We start from the raw sequence: 19,366 nt of genomic DNA, 5'->3' as shown, positions 1-19,366 counted from the left end.
AGAGACGAAAGCAAAATGCCCACAAAAGTTAGATAAATGTGAAGCTTTTGAGCGTGTGAGAGGACCTGGTGCGTTGATGTGTTGATGATTTTCTCAATCTGCACTTCGTTAGCGACGTGAGGATGAGCTGGTTGAGGATGAGAAATTTTCTCAGCATTTTCTTCAGAGCCATTTTCTTCAGGTGCACCAGCACGATGTTCTTCATGTTCTGGAATGACTTCTTCAGTAGATTCTTCGGTAGGAATGACATCCTCAGTAGCATTGAACTTAATGGATTCCTCGGGAGGTATTTCATCTATCACAGGAGGTAGGTGCTCTCTTTGCGAGCCATTAGTTTCATCAAACCGCACATCTACAGTTTCAACAACCTTGTGGTGATAGGATGTTGAAGACTCTGTAGGTGTGCGAGTCCTTACCGTAACCAAGCATAAAACCTTCATGTGCCTTCAGTGCAAATTTAGAACTGTGATGAGGATCTCTAATCCAGCATTTAGCACCGAAGACTTTGAAATAACTCACATTGGGTTTCTTATGAGTGAGGAGTTCATATGCAGTCTTCTTGAAGAATTTGTGAAGATATACTCTGTTGATGATGTGGCACGTAGTATCAATTGCCTCAGGCCAGAAGCAAGGAGGCGTCTTGTACTCATCAAGCATAGTGCGGGCCATCTCAAAAAGAGTCATGTTCTTGCACTCCACGGCGCCATTCTGCTGAGGAGTATAAGGAGCAGATAACTCATGAGTAATACCAAGTTCATCAAGATAATCATCAAGACCAGTGTTCTTGAACTCGGTTCCATTATCACTTCTGATGTGCTTGATCTTCACACCAAAGTTGGTTGAAGCCCTCGAGGAAAATCGTTTGAAGACTTCCTGCACTTTAGTTTTGTAAGTGATGATATGCACCCATGTATAACAATAATAATCATCAACAATGACAAAGCCATATAAAGATGCAACATTAGTAAATGTGGCATAGTGAGTAGGGCCAAAGAGATCCATGTGAAGCAATTCAAATGGACGAGTGGTAGCCATGATGGTCTTTGAGGGATGCTTGGCCTTTGTCATCTTTCCAGCTTCACAAGCTCCACACAAATGGTCCTTGAGGAATTTGACACCCTCGATGCCAATGACATGCTTTTTCTTCGCAAGCGTGTGCAAGTTCCTCATCCCAGCATGACCAAGTCGTCGATGCCATAGCCAGCCGTCTGAAGCTTTTGCAAGTAGACATGTAGCAAGTTGTGGTCCTATAGAGAAATCAACAATATACAAATCTCCTCTCCTGAAGCCTTCGAAGACTTTGGAATTGTAATCTTCCATGATCACAACACAACGATACTTGCCAAAGACAACAACCATATCAAGATCACAAAGCATTGAGACAGACATGAGGTTGAACCCTAAGGACTCAACAAGCATGACTTTGTCCATGTGTCGATCCTTTGAGATTGCAACCATAACTAGACCCAATACCTTGCTTTTGCCTTTGTCAGCGTAGGTGATATGCTTCAGATGCGATGGAGATAAGGGAGCGTCCATCAATAGATTCTTGTCACCAGTCATGTGATTTGTGCATCCACTATCGAGGACCCACTTAGTGGCTTTCGGTTGATCATCATGCAGATGAATTAGTGCAACTTATGAACTCATATACTTCATTAGTGAAGAATATGACGTCAAATTCATCAGATCAATTTCATCAAGCAATAGAACAGATATAGCAATGTGAGGACGTGAGAAATGAAAATTCATTTCTTCATGATTAGCTTGCGTCCTTTCAAGCATATTCAGGTCTCCAGCAAATTCTTCAGACGTTTAGGTTCGTCTGGAGACCTGACCCTGCATAAGAGATTAGTTCTTTTTCTTCACCACCCACATCTGAAGGGGTGGCAAAGAGTTCATCATTCTGCGAGCTCCATAAGAGAAAGGTGGCATAGATGCCAATCCACTTCATTTCGCATAAGAGGGGTTAGGGTAAGCATATGAGTAAGTAGAGAAATTCTTTGAGGATTTATGAACATAATGATTTGAAGAATAGTGCACATATCCATAGTCCTTAGCCTTTCCCTGCGAAATAGAGGTGTTAGCATGATGATGTTCGTGTGAGGACTTTGATCCATGTGAGGAATGTGGTCCATATGAAGAATTTGATCTGGGGTTCCTATTCTTCACAAGTGGTGTCATGATGAAATTCACATGAAGACTTTCAAGGCACCTTTTGGGAACCCGGATTTTCTTTATAGGAGGACCGTTCCTGCAGTTAGTGCCAACGTATCTAGCAAATACTTCACCATTCTGATTTTTGAACAGTTTATAATTAGAGTCAAATGACTCATCAGAAGAATATGAAGATTCACATGTAAAGCCAGATAAAGTAGATGGATCCAGTAAAGGTCCCTTTGCAGCAACCCATGAGGTTTTGGGATACTACTCAGGTTTCCAGTAGGTCCCATCAGCATTGAGTTTCCTCTCAAAGGCAATACCCTCTTTCCTAGGGTTCCTGATGAGGATCTTCTTTTTGAGCACATCACAAAGAGCCTGATGCCCTTTGAGGCGTTTGTACATGCCTGTCACATACAATTCCTTCAGCCATGCATGTTCAGTGATACTAGAAGCATCCTCAGATGAGGAATTAGTGATAGCAGAGACATGTGAAGAATTTGTAGCAATAGAAGCATTTGAGCATTCAGGTGAAGAATTAGCAGATTCACGTTCAATGCACTTCAAACATGGAGGATTAATTCTTCTTGAGCAGCGCTGATTTGTTGAGCAAGTAATGAATCATGCTCCTTCTGAAGATCTTCATAACTCACTCTTAACTGCTCAAGATCTTGCTTTCTTTGAAGAAAATCATAAGAAAGCTTCTCATGATCAGATAAGAGAGTGTTATGATGACTCTGAAGGTTATCAAACTTAGTCTGAAGTCTCTGAAGATTTTCAGTCAAAGTTTTAGTGCGATCCATTTCATCACCCAACATATCATCGCTTTTGTCTAGCATATTTTGAACCTTTTCAAGAGCCTTTTGTTGTTTCACAACAATCTTAGCAAGTTTAGAATAACTAGGCTTGAGATTTTCATCAGATTCATCCTCACTTGATTCAGAGGAGGGATATTTGAGTATCTTTGCACCTTTTGCCATGAAGCAATTGGTGGGAGCGTAGTCATCATCGTCGTTGTCAGTGGTATTGGGGAGGTCCTTTTCCTCAGAGTTGAAGATGGACTTGCTGATGAATGTGGTAGCGAGGGCTAGGCTCGCCACACAAGAGTCTGACTCCTTAGATTCCTCCTCTTCCTCATTTTCCTCATATTCAGCCCCAGAGTCCATTTCCTTGCCAATGAATGCCCGAGCCTTCTTGGAGCTTCTCTTCTTGTGAGATGAAGACCTTGAAGGTTTTGATGAAGAGGACTTTGAAGATTTCTTATTCTTCTTTGAATCATCAGAACTGTAGTCCTTGTACTTCTTCTTCTTTGATTCCTTTTCCCACTGAGGACAATCTTGAATGTAGTGATCGGGTTTCTTGCATTTGTGGAAAAGTCTCTTCTTTGTAATCACAGGATGAGGAATCTGATCTTAAGTCATCACTTCTTGAGGATTTTCCAGAACGACCACATCTTGAGAACTTCTGGAATTTCCTCACGAGCATTGCTAGCTCCTGGCTCAGTTCTTCAGGATCACCAAGGCTGCTACCAGAATCCTCACCTTCAGATTCAAACACTGCCTTGGCCTTCAGAGCTCGTGATCTGCCATAGCTTGGTCCATAGAGACCTCTCTTCTCAGCAAGCTGGAACTCATGAGTGTTTAGCCTTTTGAGGATATCAACGGGATCAAGTGACTTGTAGTCTCCTCGTTCTTGTATCATGAGTGCAAGGGTGTCAAATGAGGAATCAAGCGATCGAAGCAATTTCTTCACCACCTCATGGTCGGTGATGTCAGAGGCACCAAGTGCTTGAAGCTCATTTGAAATGTCAGTGAGGCAATTGAAGGTTTGCTGAACATTTTCATTGTCAAGTCTTTTGAAGCGGTTGAAGAGATTGTGAAGAACGTCAACTCAAGAGTCACGTTGTATTGAGACTCCTTCATTGACCTTGGACAGCCTGTCCAGATAAGCTTTGTTGTCTCCAAATGGCTCACTCTGCCATACTGCCCTTTGCTCAGATGGACACATATGATGTTCTTCTCTTGAGAGTCGAGTTGCTTGAATCTCTTCACATCAGCGGCATTGATGGTAGGAGTGACAGAGGGAACGCCATTTTCCACAACGTACCAGAGATCGTTATCAATTGCCTCAAGATGCATGCGCATCTTATTCTTCCAATAGGGGTAGTCTGTCCCATCGAAGGTAGGACACCAAGCAGAAACCTTGATCATACATGTGGTCGACATAACTAAAACTCCAGGCGGTTAAACCAAAATCACACAGAACAAGGGAGTACCCCGCTCTGATACCGATTGAAAGTGCGTTAAGTCGACTAGAGGGGGGTGAATAGGTGATTTTTATAAATTCTCCACTGAGGAATTTCAGGGTGAGGAAATTCCTGAGCAAAGAACTACTTGCAGCGGAATAAGTACTCAGATGCATACATGACATAACATAAACATGGATATCATGATTAGATGAAGTTAGACACAGAGTACAGAAAGTGTAAGCACAGGATAAAATAGGATGAAGACAAACAGACTGAAGAAATTGAACTAAGGAAATTGAGAAAGTCTTCAGTCAAAGTCTTCAAACAGATATGAACAAGCACACAACACAGTAATGAGGAAATGAAAGGGTTGAGGAAATAGAACCAGTAAGCTTGGTGAAGACAATGATTTGGTAAACCAGTTCCAACTGTTGTGACAGTTGTACGTCTGGTTAAAGCGGCTAGGTATTTATACCTGAGGACACACAGTCCCGGACACATAGTCCTCACCGTGTTATCCTTGAACTAAGGTCACACAAACCTCATCCAATCACTCGTGGTAAGTCTTCAGGTGACTTCCAAACCTTCACAAACTTGGTCACCCGGCGATCCACAATTTCCTCTTGGATGCTCTAGACCATGACGCCTAACCATCTGGAGGATGCATAGTCCTCAAAGGTAACAAGTGTCGGTTCCACAAAGGAACAATCTCTTCAGTGATGCTGAATCACTTTGGGTTTGTAGGTGTTTGGTTTGGGGTTTTGGGTTTTCCCTCACTTGATGATTTTCGCTCAAAGTCCTCGGAAGATGGGATGCTCTCAATGACAAGTGTCAGTTTCTCGCGGAGCAGCCAACCAGCTAGTGGTTGTAGGGGGCAGCTATTTATAGCCTAGGGAGCAGCCCAACATGATAAGACATAAATGCCCTTCAATGATATGACCGTTAGGTGGGTAGATATTTTAGGACAGCTGGCGCGTAGCATAGCAACGGTCGGAAATTTGATTATCAATTTCCTCAGGGCTATCATGTTCCTCACTTGTAGGCAATCCGCACTGGCGAATTCCTAACTCCTCAGTCAGAACAAATTCCTCAGATACCCATAGAACTTCGTCTCTGTCAATGAAGAAATTGACTGAACTGTATGAGATTTCCAATGGCTTCACTCAAAGGGATTGGTAGGTGTAGGATTTTGAGATGAGCATCACTTGGAAACTTTTCCTTAGTTTTACCTCGACCCCCTTTAACAGTACGGTGTTCCCTATGACTCCAGAAAGAGAAAATGAAACTACGAAAACAAAAGTCTTCACGCTTCATGTTCCTCGTATGAATAACAAGTCTTCATGGTCACACCAATTTCTTCACTTTCAAAGTCTTCAGAAATCCAAAGTCTTCAGCCGAAGACATTCATTTTTAGGGGTCAACTTTCTCTGTAAATATCAAGCTCCTCATAGACTTATAGACTTGTGTACACTCACAAACGCATTAGTCCCTTAACCTATAAGTCTAAAATACACCAAAAAACACTAAGGGGCACTAGATGCACTTACATATATGTGAATGACATATTATTGATCGGAAATAATGTAGAGTTTTCTAGAAAGCACAAAGGAGTGTTTGAAAGGAGTTTTTCAAAGAAAGACCTCGGTGAAGCTACTTACATATTGAGCATCAAGATCTATAGAGATAGATCAAGACACTTGATATATTTTCAATGAGTACATACCTTGACAAGATTTTGAAGTAGTTCAAAATGGAACAGTCAAAGAAGGAGTTCTTGCCTGTGTTGCAAGGTGTGAAGTTGAGTAAAGACTCAAAATCTGACCACGGCAGAAAATAGAAAGAGAATGAAAAGTCATTCCCTATGCCTCAGTCATAGGTTCTATAAAGTATGCTATGTTGTGTACCAGACCTATTGTGTACCTCACCATAAGTTTGGCAAGAGGGTACAATAGTGACCCAGAGTGGATCACTGGACAGCGGTCAAAAACATCTTTAGTGGAATAAGGAAATGTTTCTCGGTTATGGAGGTGACAAAGAGTTCGTCGTAAAGAGTTACGCCGATGCAAGCTTTGACACCGATCTGGATGACTCTAAGTCTCGATCTAGATACATATTGAAAGTGGGAGCAATTAGCTAGAGTAGCTCCGTGCAAAGCATTGTAGACATAGAAAATTTGCAAAATACATACGGCTCTGAATGTGGCAGACCCGTTGACTAAATTTCACTCACAAGCAAAACATGATCACTCTTTGGGTGTTAATCACATAGCGGTGTGAACTAGATTATTGACTCTAGTAAACCATTGGGGTGTTAGTCACATGGAGATGTGAACTAATCACATAAAGATGTGAACTATCGGTGTTAAATCACATGACGATGTGAACTAGATTATTGACTCTAGTGCAAGTGGGAGACTGAAGGAAATATGGAGGCAATAATAAAGTTTTTATTTATATTTCCTTATATCATGATAAATGTTTATTATTCATGCTAGAATTATATTAACCGGAAACTTAGTACATGTGTGAATACATAGACAAACAAAATGTCACTAGTATGCCTCTACTTGACCAGCTCGTTGAATCAATGATGGTTATGTTTCCTAACCATAGACATGAGTTGTATTTGATTAACGGGATCACATCATTAGAGAATGATGTGATTGACTTGACCCATCCATCAGCTTAGCACGATGATCGTTTAGTTTGTTGCTATTGCTTTCTCCATAACTTATACATGTTCCTATGACTATGAGATCATGCAACTCCCGAATACCGTAGGAACACTTTGTGTGCTACCAAACGTCACAACGTGACTGGGTGATTATGAAGGTGCTCTACAGGTGTCTCCGATGGTGTTTGTTGAGTTGGCATAGATCGAGATTAGGATTTGTCACTCCGATTGTCGGAGAGGTATCTCTGGGCCCTCTCGGTATTGCAAATCAATATAAGCCTTGCAAGCAATGTGACTAATGAGTTAGTTGCTGGATGATGCATTACAGAATGAGTAAAGAGACTTGCCAGTAACGAGATTGAACTAGGTATTGAGATACCGACGATTGAATCTCGGGCAAGTAACATACCGATGACAAAGGGAACAACATATATCGTTATGCGGTTTGACCGATAAAGATCTTCGTAGGATATGTGGGAGCCAATATGAACATCCAGGTTCCGCTATTGGTTATTGACTGGAGACATGTCTCGGTCATGTCTACACAGTTCTCGAACCCGTAGGGTCCGCACGCTTAACGTTCGGTGACGATCGGTATTATGAGTTTATGTGTTTTGATGTACCGAAGGTAGTTCAGAGTCCCAGATTTAATCACAGACATGAAGAGGAGTCTCGAAATGGTCGAGACGTAAAGATCGACATATTGGAAGCCTATGTTTGGACATCGGAATGGTTCCGGATGAGTTTGGGCATTTTTCGGAGTACCGGGAGGTTACCGGAACCCCCCCGGGGAGTATATGGGCCTTATTGGGCCTTAGTGGAATAGAGGAGAGGAAGGGAAAAGGTGGGAGGCGCCCCCCGCTAGCCCAATCCGAATTGGGTGGGGGCCGCCCCCTTTCCTTTCCCCTCTCTTCCCCTTCCTTCTCTCCTACTCCTACTACTTGGAAGGGGGGAATCCTACTCCCGGTGGGAGTAGGACTCCCCTAGGGCGCACCATAGAGGGCCGACCCTCCCCCCTCCTCCACTCCTTTATATACGAGGGAGGAAGGCACCCCATAGACACACAAGTTGATCATTGATCCCTTAGCCGTGTGTGGTGCCCCCTCCACCACAATCCACCTTAGTCATATCATCGTAGTGCTTAGGCGAAGCCCTGCGACGGTAGCATCATCATCACCGTCATCACGCCGTCGTGCTGACGAAGCTCTCCCTTGACACTCAGCTGGGTCGAGAGTTCGTGGGACATCACCGAGCTAAACGTGTGCAGATCGCGGAGGTGCCGTGCTTTGGGTACTAGGATCGGTCGATCGTGAAGACGTACGACTACATCAACCGCGTTGTCATAACACTTCCGCTTACGGTCTACGAGGGTACATGGACAACACTCTTCCTCTCTTGTTGCTATGCATCACCATGATCTTGCGTGTGCGTAAGATTTTTTTTGAAATTACTGTGTTCCCCAACAGCAGCGGGCCAGCGAACTTGTGTGTGGCTGTGCGGGCAGGCGGTGGCTGCTGGTGGTGCCGCTGCTTGTGTTGCCCGACCGAAAGGTGCTCGGAGGAGACCTTTGCCTCCAGCGTTGCGCCCATGGTGGCTGCGCGAGCTCGATGGCGATGGGTGTCGCTGATGGGATCCATCTAGACGCGGTTGGCCCGGCGCTGGGCGCGAGCGTGTCAAGCATCGGCCATGGTGGTGTTGAAGCTCGAGGCGCAAAAGCAAGCCCCCTACCCGGGGCGCCAAATGTCGGGGGATTGATTCTGAGCCATGAGAAATTCTCCAAAACCCTGGTTCGAGCTCTAGGGGCTTGGCTCACGTCTGCGAGGCTACAAGTTAGGCACGACAAGGACACAATGAGCTACCCAGGTTCGGCCCACCGTGCGGTGTGAAACCCTACTCCTGCTTGGTTGTATTGCTGGTGGACAGTGCTGTTGGAGCTACAAGATGAGCTAGAGCTCTTGGGGGTCAGCAATGGCGACAAAATCCGATCCTTTTGGTACGGTGGCTGCTTTTCCCCTTTTATAGGTGCCTCAGGCCTCTTCCCCCAAAATATGAGCAGGAATGGGCTACCACAGGGTGGAAATTTGAAAGGGGACGGGTGCCGGAGCTTATCCTGACAAAAGGTCGTCTTCGCCTGCCAAAGGTGTTATCCATGACGCGTCGGGGGCTCCATGATGACCTTCGTCCTACCGCGCCACCATCTTGGTCTTCTTTCACCAAAGGGGAAACCTTTGGAACTTGCTTTGGGGGCAGGTAGGCGCAGCTACTCCCTTAACACCAAAGGGGAAACAACCCTAGCCGCATAGGTTGGCGCCTGCCACGACGACATCACCCACGTGACGGGTACGTGACTCGCGACGTGCGGGCTCCGGGTTTGCTTGCCGTGATGTAGTCTTGATGAAGTCCTCTGTCGGAGAAGTCCCTCGCGGGGCAAGGCCCTGGCTAGGCTGCTGGCTTCGCGGCGCCCGCTGGCAGGCCGCCTCATGAGTTGGGCAAAGGGTCCTTCCTGGGCCGTAGGCAGATGGCCCCGTGGTACCCTGGTTCCCACTGGGCCAACACATACATGGTAGGAATTTTGAGGTTTTTCAAACATGGTAGGTAGGAAATTTGAGGGTTTTAACAAACCATTGAATCGATTCCAGGGTTTGAACACACACGTGGTAGCCTACCTTCAAGCTTGTAGTCATCCATCTCGAGGGGCATTGAAGAGCAGCCAGGCTAAGAAACCATCACCACCATCTTCAACGCCTGGTGCTCCTCCTCCCCATCGGAGTCGTCCAGACCGATCTTGATCATACATGCATTACGTTTTTGATTCGATAACTAGTTCATATGTGTATGTTCAATGCACATTGACAAGATCGTCATGGGATGCAATGACAAGGCTGTCAATGAGGTCACCGCTGACGAGAAGGGTAAGGAGGTAGCCGCTGACGGGAAGGGCAAACGGATCGTCTTGGGCAAGAAGGGCAAGCTGATGCTGCAGATTGGCAGCCCCTCGAAGAGGATTAAGAAGTACGACCATTACTAGGAGAACGTCGTCCGAACACACTTTTGCAAGACCACCTTTGGACCTAAATTGGAGGTTCTGCAGATGCCCCTGCCATCAGCAAGCACTTCGGCCGCATCCCAGAGTTGTTTAGGCTGACGATGAACAACGACTGCACCTGAAAGGTCACCACCCGGATGATCAGTGGCAGGCTCGCCCTTGATAAGGATTGGGCCGCCTTGTGTGTAACTCACGAGGTCAGCATCGGGTGCTTCCTCACCTTCAAGCCGGTGAGTCCTGCGAACTTGAAGGTCATTGTCTTCAAAGACGACGACATTGAGGTGGAGAAAAAGTGCGATATGCATCACAAAGCATTCGACATGGATGCTGAGGGTGCTTAGGATGGGTTCGCTACTATCTCTGCTATGTTAAAGTTTGAAGACTATGTGGTACTGTTGTGATGTTAGCCTGTTTGAACTGGTATGACGGTTAGGCCTTTGTACAATGCAAGGTGCTTAGGGGAGATACTTAGAAAGATAAACCGGACTTTTTTTAAGCACGGGAGCTTATTTGTAGAGCGTAGACGCTTAATTAGGCGTCTCTTTTTATAAATAGACACCAATACTTCAGGAAAAACGGTTTATTTCTGTAAACACCTCCCTAAGCATCTAGCATTGTAGAAGGCCTTATGGTTGTGGTTAATCCTATGGTTATGATTATGCTATATACGTCGACGATGTGTGTACTGGTAACCTCATCATTTCTTAAAGAGATTACCACATCACTTGTGTGCATATAACCAAACAACATCTTTTTGCATCTGGGTAGAACATGCAGACAACCAAACAACGGTGCCTATGTTGCTGCTTGGTCATAGTGAAGGGGATGTAGGCAAACACTTGATTTTTGATTTGTATTCAGTCATCCAGGCTTAATCGGGCTACACATGCAAAGTGACCAAAATAGGTGCAGGCAACCGTAACAAAATGTCAAGGGGCATATATGTAATTATTTCCAAATTACAGGAGCATCTGAAAGTCTTCTGGGGCAGGTCGGCATCAGGTGGGCGCTTTGTGTTTCTTCCTACACCCGCAAACCCTCCAAACCCCACAACACAGCCCAACAAAGAGGAAGCGAGAGCCGCCGCGATGCAGCAAGCGATGCCCATGCCGCCGGCGGCGGCGGCGCCGGGGATGCCTCCGTCTGCTGGCCTCAGCACCGAGCAGATCCAAAAGGTTCCCTCTCCCCCCTTCCCATCTCTGTCGGCTCTCGATAGGGCTGGCGTGCCTCCTTGGTGGGTTTGAAGGGTTGGTTCCCGGCCAAATATTCGATCGTTTGTCGCCCCTACCGGTCGTGGTTTTCTTCTGGTGGATTATTAGAGATGGCGTTCTTATGGACCGATATTGATGTGATTTGAATAGCTTTTTTCTGAGTTAGTTGATATCAGTATTCTCCTTCTATAAATTAATACTAGTATTATTTCCATCCTTCTACAGCCTTATTTCCATTCCAGCTGCCAATCTTCAAATGTTGCTTTTGTTTTGCAGTTACTAGCGACTAATTACTGTGACGCATCCTTTATTGTCTCGCTAGATTCAAACAAGTTTTATTTATTTTTGCTTCTTGCTGGTGAATGTTGATGCATGTACTGCTTAATGGAAATGGCTTCGTTCTAGTAACGAAAACCTACATTGTTCGACCAAGTTGCTTTACTCCAGAAAAATGTTGAGAGCAACCCTGGATTTACTCCTTTTGAACTGTTTTCCAAGTTATCAAGGGTGCTCATGCTTATGCTGTGCAACAAACGGACCAAACATTTTCACTCCAACAATATAGTTCTATACTTTTGACTCCCAACCTCCAAATGATCTCTAGTTCTTTAGATTTATACTAATGCTTTGTGTTCCTTTCTTCTTTCTAGCTTTGTAATTTGGGCATTGGGATGATTGAACAAAAATCTTCAGTCCCGATCTTTAATCCTCGTGTTTTCGTGCAGACCTATAGAAGGTCTAACCTTCTAATGCTGCACTGTATTGTTTTTGTTTATTTGTATTTTGTTGTTCAGGCTTTCTATTTGAATTTACTAACTCTATACACGACCTGTTATAATTATCCATTCCCCCTAATTGGCATTATCCATTGTGCAGTACCTGGATGAAAATAAGCAACTAATTTTGGCTATCTTGGAAAATCAGAACCTGGGAAAGTTGGCGGAATGTGCTCAGTATGTTTTGGACTGAACCTCTTTTTCTGAAGATTATACAATTCAATATGGTCTTTAATTTCGCTAACTAATGAGCCATTCTGCTTTCCATCGGATTCTTGCTTTGTATGCACAAAATATAATTATTGTGTTTCTGCCGCCATCTTCAGCTGTTCTTACTTATCTGTTTACATTTATCGTTAGCTAGTACCGTTGTTCTAAAACCAGACCAGCGGACGCCCAACAGGCCAACAGTAAATATTGGACTGGCTGCTGGTCTGTTCAGTTAAAATAAGTAAATGAAGCAGGCAAAAAACTGCCAAAATAATATGCTTGCAAAGACTGCCAAAATAATATGTTTGCAAAGAAAATGTCTGCTTGAGCAGCTGACCTGCCAATGAATTGAATTGGTACTTCTGCTTTAGCACCCTTAGCCATTACCACATGTGATATGATTGATGTGGGTATGGTTAGTCAAGAAACACTACTTTGATGATGGAGTACTATTTTTTTGTGAACGCAAAAGCACATACTAGAGGCTTGGTGTCTCAAATTTGGCTGAGGTGGCCACTGAACCTAACAAGTTTTTTTTTTGGGTGTCATACAAGGAAATATATTGTTCCAAACATTAATATTGAACCACAGGTCAACTGTCTCTAGAGTACCAGTGAAAAAGGTTGAACGGATCTTTGTATGATTATCTTTTAATACTAATAAAGTAGTGTGTCTTGGCGCCCTGTGTTAAAAGCACCCAGTACAGCATGTAAATATGGACACCACCACTAGCTTGTATTCACACAATAGCTACTGGACACACAGAGATTGAATATTGACGGGTGTGTCCCCTACCACTGAACAAATATTCCTGTAGGTGACACACACAGGAAACCAAACCCTAGTGGTTAAAGGGTCGTCGTCCAACCATCTTCAGTTACCATCAAAGCACCAACTTGGTTCTTTATGTGTCTTAACGTTTTGATCGATAGAGAAGATATCACCATCAACCTTTGTGCTGTGCCTCTAGGGGATTTACATTGTGTGTGCAACCCAATGCCTCATGATGTTGGTACCATAAGTTCCGTGTCTTCTCCCTTCCTCGGTTTGAAGACATAAGTGCACGCAGTGGAGGGACATAAATTTGTGGATTTGATAAGTTGTAGTGCATTCAATCAAAACACGTGCATCTTGCGGATGGCCGTGGTTTTCTTAAATATTCATCATAGTTTATTACAAGTATGTGATGTTCGTGAACTTAGTATTACCATATGTTTTTCCCGCCAAAGGTTTAGCTGCCTTACTATATATATTATGTTTACTGTTTTGCCTCTGAAGCAAAAAAATAATAATATTTCCTACACTTGGAAACTACTGCTTGCAATGGTTAATAGCGGTAGATATTATACTATAATTTATGTTAAATCATGCGAACTTTAATATTTCGGAACTGGTCAGGCACTTGCTACATCGTGATAACAAATCAAATAGTCCTTCAAATTTATCCGTACTATTAAAGGGGAGTTTCTACTTCCTACGTTGTTCGTCCCCCCAGGGCCCCACTGATTGATGGATCTTCCCATGAATCCTTTTACCGACCACAACCCCAACCAGTTTGGTAAGCGCTGATTCAAGTGCCATAATAAACAAATCAATCATCAATAAAAAATTGTCTCCAGCTGATTCACTACCATACATGACAAATCAATCAATCTATCTACATCTACATCTACATCTATCTACTCTACACTACCTAAAAAAGACATAACGTTCCCATTTCACCCAACCTTTGTCCGCCTCCATTCCATGCTTAGCACGCCAAGAAAACCAGGGCGAAACCGGCCCGCTGCGACCCACACACGCATGTCCGTCCTCCTCTCTATTCCCTCCACACTCTGGGTTTATTTCTTCAAGGTTAATCAAGTCTTTGCTTTTTTAGAGAAAGAGAGAGAGGTTGGTGGAGGAGGAATTATTTAACGGTAAATCGAATCAACAATACCACCTAATGTACATGAGTATTCTAAAAGGTATATGTTAGACATGATTGATGTTAAACCATTAGAATGTGTATGCCCCTGTAGCAAGGCACAGTCAATTAGCTAGTCTGGATAAATTTCAAGTTACGACACCACATCCCTTGGAGAAAAAAATCACTAATGAATGGTAATCATTACTTCCAACTTCCAAGAGCCATAAAAAGTATCTTAATCTCTGCTCCGTATATCTTTGTTTTTCTTTTTTAACTGACATTTGTCTTCGTTATGTACCTCAGCTTCTTGTGAATAGCTGTAGCTACAAAAGGTTCAAAATCCGTGTAAAGTATTATGAGAAACATCTGCTTTGTAAAAACATATAAGTGTAATACGCATATGTGTGCATGACTACACAAATAGTACTTGTGTCCGGAAAGGAATGCTAGACGAGTGACAAATATCTAAACTGAAAGATACCATAAGATTTGGTTAAAACTCTTCCATAGTCCCTGTATAGTTGGCAAAAGAGAAATTGCAGGATATCAGAAGTTAACCCTGCCACTAGTTGTATATTTGAACATGAAGGTAGTTGTCCGTTCATTTTCAGAAGCGAACTCTGGCACGAGATGCACTATTTGTGGAAGCGCTGGGTTGCTCTGACTGTAGGGGCGCTTACAAGCGGCATCATGTCAATCCATGACTATTGTCATTAGAGCACCCTGTCGTGGTTCTTGCGCAGGTGCTTGTCTGCGCTTTGACAAACTTATTTTAGGTGGTTTCTTCTAGTAGGCGGGAGAACAGCAAGGCCATGGTGGTAGTGGCGCAATGCACAGACAGGTAGGGCGCCCGCGAGAGCGTGGAGGTTGGGACGATTTGCTTATGTTGTCCTTGCGGAGGGCGGTCATAATGTTGAGGATCTAGACCGTGTCGCCAACCTCCTAGCACCTGTGGCGTCCCTTCTCCTCCGGAAGTGTCACATAAAAGACAAATTGCAGCCATGTCAGCGAAATGGCCTACATACTTGTCATGCTGTAACAAACACTCAAAACTGTCAAAATATGCATTCTTTTGATCTACAAACACATTGTTGCTAACTAAGCTTTACTCTATTGGACTTCACGTCTACGAAGCACTGATACGGCGATACGAGTACGGGGACACAGGACATGTTAATTTCCAGAAACAGCGGCGATACGGCGAGTATATACAAACAATTCATAAAATGACATGTAATAAAGACAACATAATAGGATGCGTGAGATGCGATCAAAATACTGCTCCATTGGGTGCTTCCATGCCTCTTGTCAAGTCTTGAAACATCATCAATGTCCTCATGGTGTATGCAAAATAGAAAATACTCCCTCTGTAAACTAATATAGGACGTTTTAGAGACTTGTGTCAAGTCTCTAAAACGTCCTATATTAGTTTACAGAGGGAGTACATCATATGATATTTTGGATTGCCGACACCGTGCCCGGCCTCTCCACCTGCGCCTTCAATTTCAGTACTGTTGCTAGCAGTACCACCAAGTGAAGACTGGCTAGCTGCCATGCCACTCCCTTTAGATGCCATGTCATATTTCCCTCCCTAGCAGTAGGCAGTAGCAGCAAAGCAGCAACATCAGCTAGCAATAGCAAGCAGCCAAGCACACAGCAAGCATGCACGTGAAACTTACCTCTCTCTTGCGACGGTGGTGGAGAAGGCTCGAGTCTAGTCACTCGAGGCGGCGGTGTGGCGAGTCGATTCCAGGCGGTGGTGGCGGCGCCCTCCTGCCCTCAATCCAGTGCTTGTGCGGTCGAACAGAGAGCGAGAGAGCAAAGTTAGGGTAGTTCGTGACTTCTTGGGCTTCTATTGGGCTCGCTCGGGGCTACGCTCTCGCATCACTGTGCTATCATGTCCTACCATATAGGCTCTTTTCTCTCTCTTAAAAAAAAATCAAAAATCCTTGTACTCCTGGATACGTGCATCTCGGCCATATCATGCGTATCACCGTATCAGAGCCGCCTGGCATGCAGACACGGCAACTTTGGCCGTATCAGTTTTTCATGTTGTAATATGGCTGTCTTTTATGCTTAGCATCGTTCATAATCTTTTACTTGTGTACCAGATCAACAGTTCCATTGTGCCGGTCGCTGCTCGTGTGTCACTAATCCAATGTTGCTAACCACATCATGTTTTTGCTTCTATGATTATTGGAAGTTTAAGTTCTCCGTTATTAGTCCTCTTCTCTTGCTAGTGGGGGCATAATTTGTGATATTTTTGTATTTCTTAATCTACTTTGCATTGCATTGAATTGTTCTTGTGTTCTATACCTGTAATAGATAGTTGCATTCAACAAGTTTCCTTATACATAACAATATTTGCTTGTGTGAATGTGCGGTTCCTTATGAAGCGGATATGGAGAAACACATAGACAACTCATCTCCTATATAACTTTCAGGTATCAAGCTCAGCTTCAGAAGAATCTTTTGTATTTGGCTGCAATCGCTGATACTCAGCCACAGACCACTGTAAGCCGTCCTCAGGTCAGTCATGTCCTAGACCAATATGGCAATATACAGTATACCTATATTGTTTCTAGTGCATGCACTAATGTTACTTGTGCATACAGATGGCACCACCTAGTGCATCCCCAGGGGCAGGGCATTACATGTCACAGGTGCCAATGTTCCCTCCGAGGACCCCTCTAACGCCTCAGCAGATGCAGGAGCAGCAACTACAGCAGCAACAGGCTCAGATGCTTCCGTTTGCTGGTCAAATGGTTGCGAGACCTGGGGCTGTCAATGGCATGCCTCAGGCCCCTCAAGTTGAACCAGCCTATGCAGCAGGTGGGGCCAGTTCTGAGCCTTCTGGCACTGAGAGCCACAGGAGCACTGGTGCCGATAATGACGGTGGGAGCGGCTTGGCTGATCAGTCCTAAGAAAGCTACGAGCTTGCGTTTTAGGCCGCAGAATGCATGTATACTACCACCCGGACAAACAGAGGATCGTCCCTGTGCCCTTGAATGATAAGTGGCCGTGATCTTCGCGTGGATGATGATGAGTAGTTGTTATGTTTGCCTTGGCTTTTCGGATTACAACAGACGTAGATTATTATCATCTGTGATGTGCTTGACTTTCTGCATTCATCATAGGTCTTATATCCAGTTTACATGGAATAATAGGTCCCAGTTGTTTGTTCCTCGTGGTGGTGGTTGTCTGCCAACTAGACTAGTGTAAAATCCTGAAAATGGTGGTCAGATGTTTTTCTCCTATTAGATGCTTATCTCCAGCAGTTGTTGCTACGTTGCATTGGTTGGTGTTGAAGTAGCATGATTAATTTTCCTAGAATGCTTCCTTTGCCCTGTGAATCCTGATTTTTTAGCGGAATCTTATACTCTAGTTATTATCCTATATAACTACTCTCTCCGTCCGAAAATACTTGTCATTAAAATGGATAAAAAAGATGTATCTAGAACTAAAATATATCTAGATACATCTAGAATTAAAATATATCTAGATATATCTCCTTTTATCCAATTTGATGACAAGTATTTCTGGACAGAGTCACTAAAATATTTATCTCAGCATACATGTATGCTGTCGGTAATCCTTGTGCGTAGCACTTAGCTAGATTTCCTTGTGCGCGAAATAAGGATTTCGCACGAGCGTACTGTAATAATTTACAGACACAAAAACTCCACATTTCGTACTACGTACTCCCTTCATTCCAAATTACTTGTTGCAGAAATGGATGTATCTAAAATTAAAATACATCTAGATACATCCATACCTCCAACAAGTAATTTGAAACGGAGGGAGTAGTTTCTAGTGAATGTGTATACCTGGCCATGGGCAGCCCGGCCCGATTGGCCCGACCCGACCCGGCTCGAAAAAGCCCGACCCGGCCCGGCCCGACTTTGTCCATGGGCCGGGCTCGGGCCTAGGTTTTGAGCCCGAAGCCCGGGCCAGGCCGGGCCCGAGCCCGTCGATTTCACCGTTTAAGGAAGAGGCCTAACCCGTGGCCCGAGGCCCGACGGGCTTTTAGTGTGATGGGTCGGGCTTGGGCCTGATTTTTAGGCCCGACGGCCGGGCCGGGCTCGGGCCTGGGTTTTTTGCGTCGGGCTTTGGTTGGCCCGGCCCGAAGCCCGGCCCGGCCCAAGGAATGGCCAGGTATATGCGTGTGTTTATCCAACCAGAATTTCACAGAGAAGCTCACAAAATAGAGTTGAACTATTGTATACGGAAGTCGCTGAAGGTGACAACACAATTATGAAAACATTTTGGTACTGCCCATGCTCGAACTGGGGACCTTTAGTGTGTAAATAAAGACTAACGTGATAACCGACTACACCACAGCACCATCTTGAGAGTACTTAACCCACCTGATGAACACAGAAGACTAAACATTGTTTAGGCTAATCATTCCAGCCTCCCTCTCCAGTGAAGTATACATCTTTAGAGTGCATGTTTCAGTAGGAGATAGAAAGAGCTCCCGTTTACAACTGGAATGCAAACACGTACACAGACCGTACATGTCATACTAATAACTCTAAGATGCACGTGTACAAGCGTACATCAATGGACAATCTTGGTCGAGATTGGTGCTAACAGCGTGCGGGTGGGTGGTTTCAGACTCCATTCACCGTACCCCAGAGCCCAGAACCACGGCGTGAACCATTGTTTGCTTACCAATACCACCCTCTTGTGGGTTGTGGCTTCGGGTCAGAATTGTTGCAGTGCGGGATTGCACCCGTTTCCGTTTCCGTGGCATCCCAACCTGAACAACGGCTGCGGACAGCTAAGGTAAACCCCGAAGATGGAAACACCGTTGCCTTTCGAGGCAGTCCCGTCTGTAGCCTCACATAAGAGCGTTGGGCTTTGACATTGCCAACAAAGAAGCTTCTTCTTCTCTTTGGCCAGCGCAGGAACGACAACACCCTGGGATTGAGCTTCGATGTTTCGGTTCCATCCCCCCTCTCTCAAAACTATCTCCCATGTTCTAACAATATTATAACATTCCCTCCGATCCATATTTCTTGTCACAACTTTCTTACAGTTTTAGTACAAATTCTAGTACTACATAGTCCCAGTGCTCGTATCTGTGTAAAGGGTCAACATTTTTCAAAAAAAAACCAAAACATTTCTTCT

The 19,366-nt window shown here is 44.4% G+C and overlaps 1 protein-coding gene across 1 annotated transcript; it reads left to right on the top strand.

Moving 5' to 3' along the window:
- The first annotated feature begins 11,121 nt into the window (after nucleotides 1-11,121).
- LOC123102766 (GRF1-interacting factor 3) lies at nucleotides 11,122-17,572 on the top strand. Its single transcript, XM_044524191.1, has 4 exons — nucleotides 11,122-11,302; nucleotides 12,215-12,291; nucleotides 16,678-16,762; nucleotides 16,849-17,572. Exons 1-4 carry the CDS (start codon nucleotides 11,216-11,218, stop codon nucleotides 17,155-17,157), a joined length of 558 nt encoding a protein of 185 aa, XP_044380126.1. The 5' UTR covers nucleotides 11,122-11,215; the 3' UTR covers nucleotides 17,158-17,572.
- Nucleotides 17,573-19,366: the final 1,794 nt, after the last annotated feature.

The sequence above is a fragment of the Triticum aestivum genome, chromosome 5A (genome assembly GCF_018294505.1).
Source record: "Triticum aestivum cultivar Chinese Spring chromosome 5A, IWGSC CS RefSeq v2.1, whole genome shotgun sequence".
In the NCBI taxonomy this organism is placed as follows: Eukaryota; Viridiplantae; Streptophyta; class Magnoliopsida; order Poales; family Poaceae; genus Triticum; species Triticum aestivum.
The sequence above is the reverse complement of the archived record's forward strand: the minus strand, read 5'-3'. Positions and strand labels throughout refer to the sequence as shown.

What these genes read in the sequence shown, in the direction of transcription:
- LOC123102766 (XM_044524191.1), top strand. Translation starts at nt 11,216, where the DNA reads ATGCAGCAAGCGATGCCCATGCCGCCGGCGGCGGCGGCGCCGGGGATG. An exon ending in GCACCGAGCAGATCCAAAAG is followed by an intron (nt 11,303 to 12,214) that starts GTTCCCTCTCCC and finishes TCCATTGTGCAG; the next exon opens with TACCTGGATGAAAATAAGCA. An exon ending in AAGTTGGCGGAATGTGCTCA is followed by an intron (nt 12,292 to 16,677) that starts GTATGTTTTGGA and finishes TATAACTTTCAG; the next exon opens with GTATCAAGCTCAGCTTCAGA.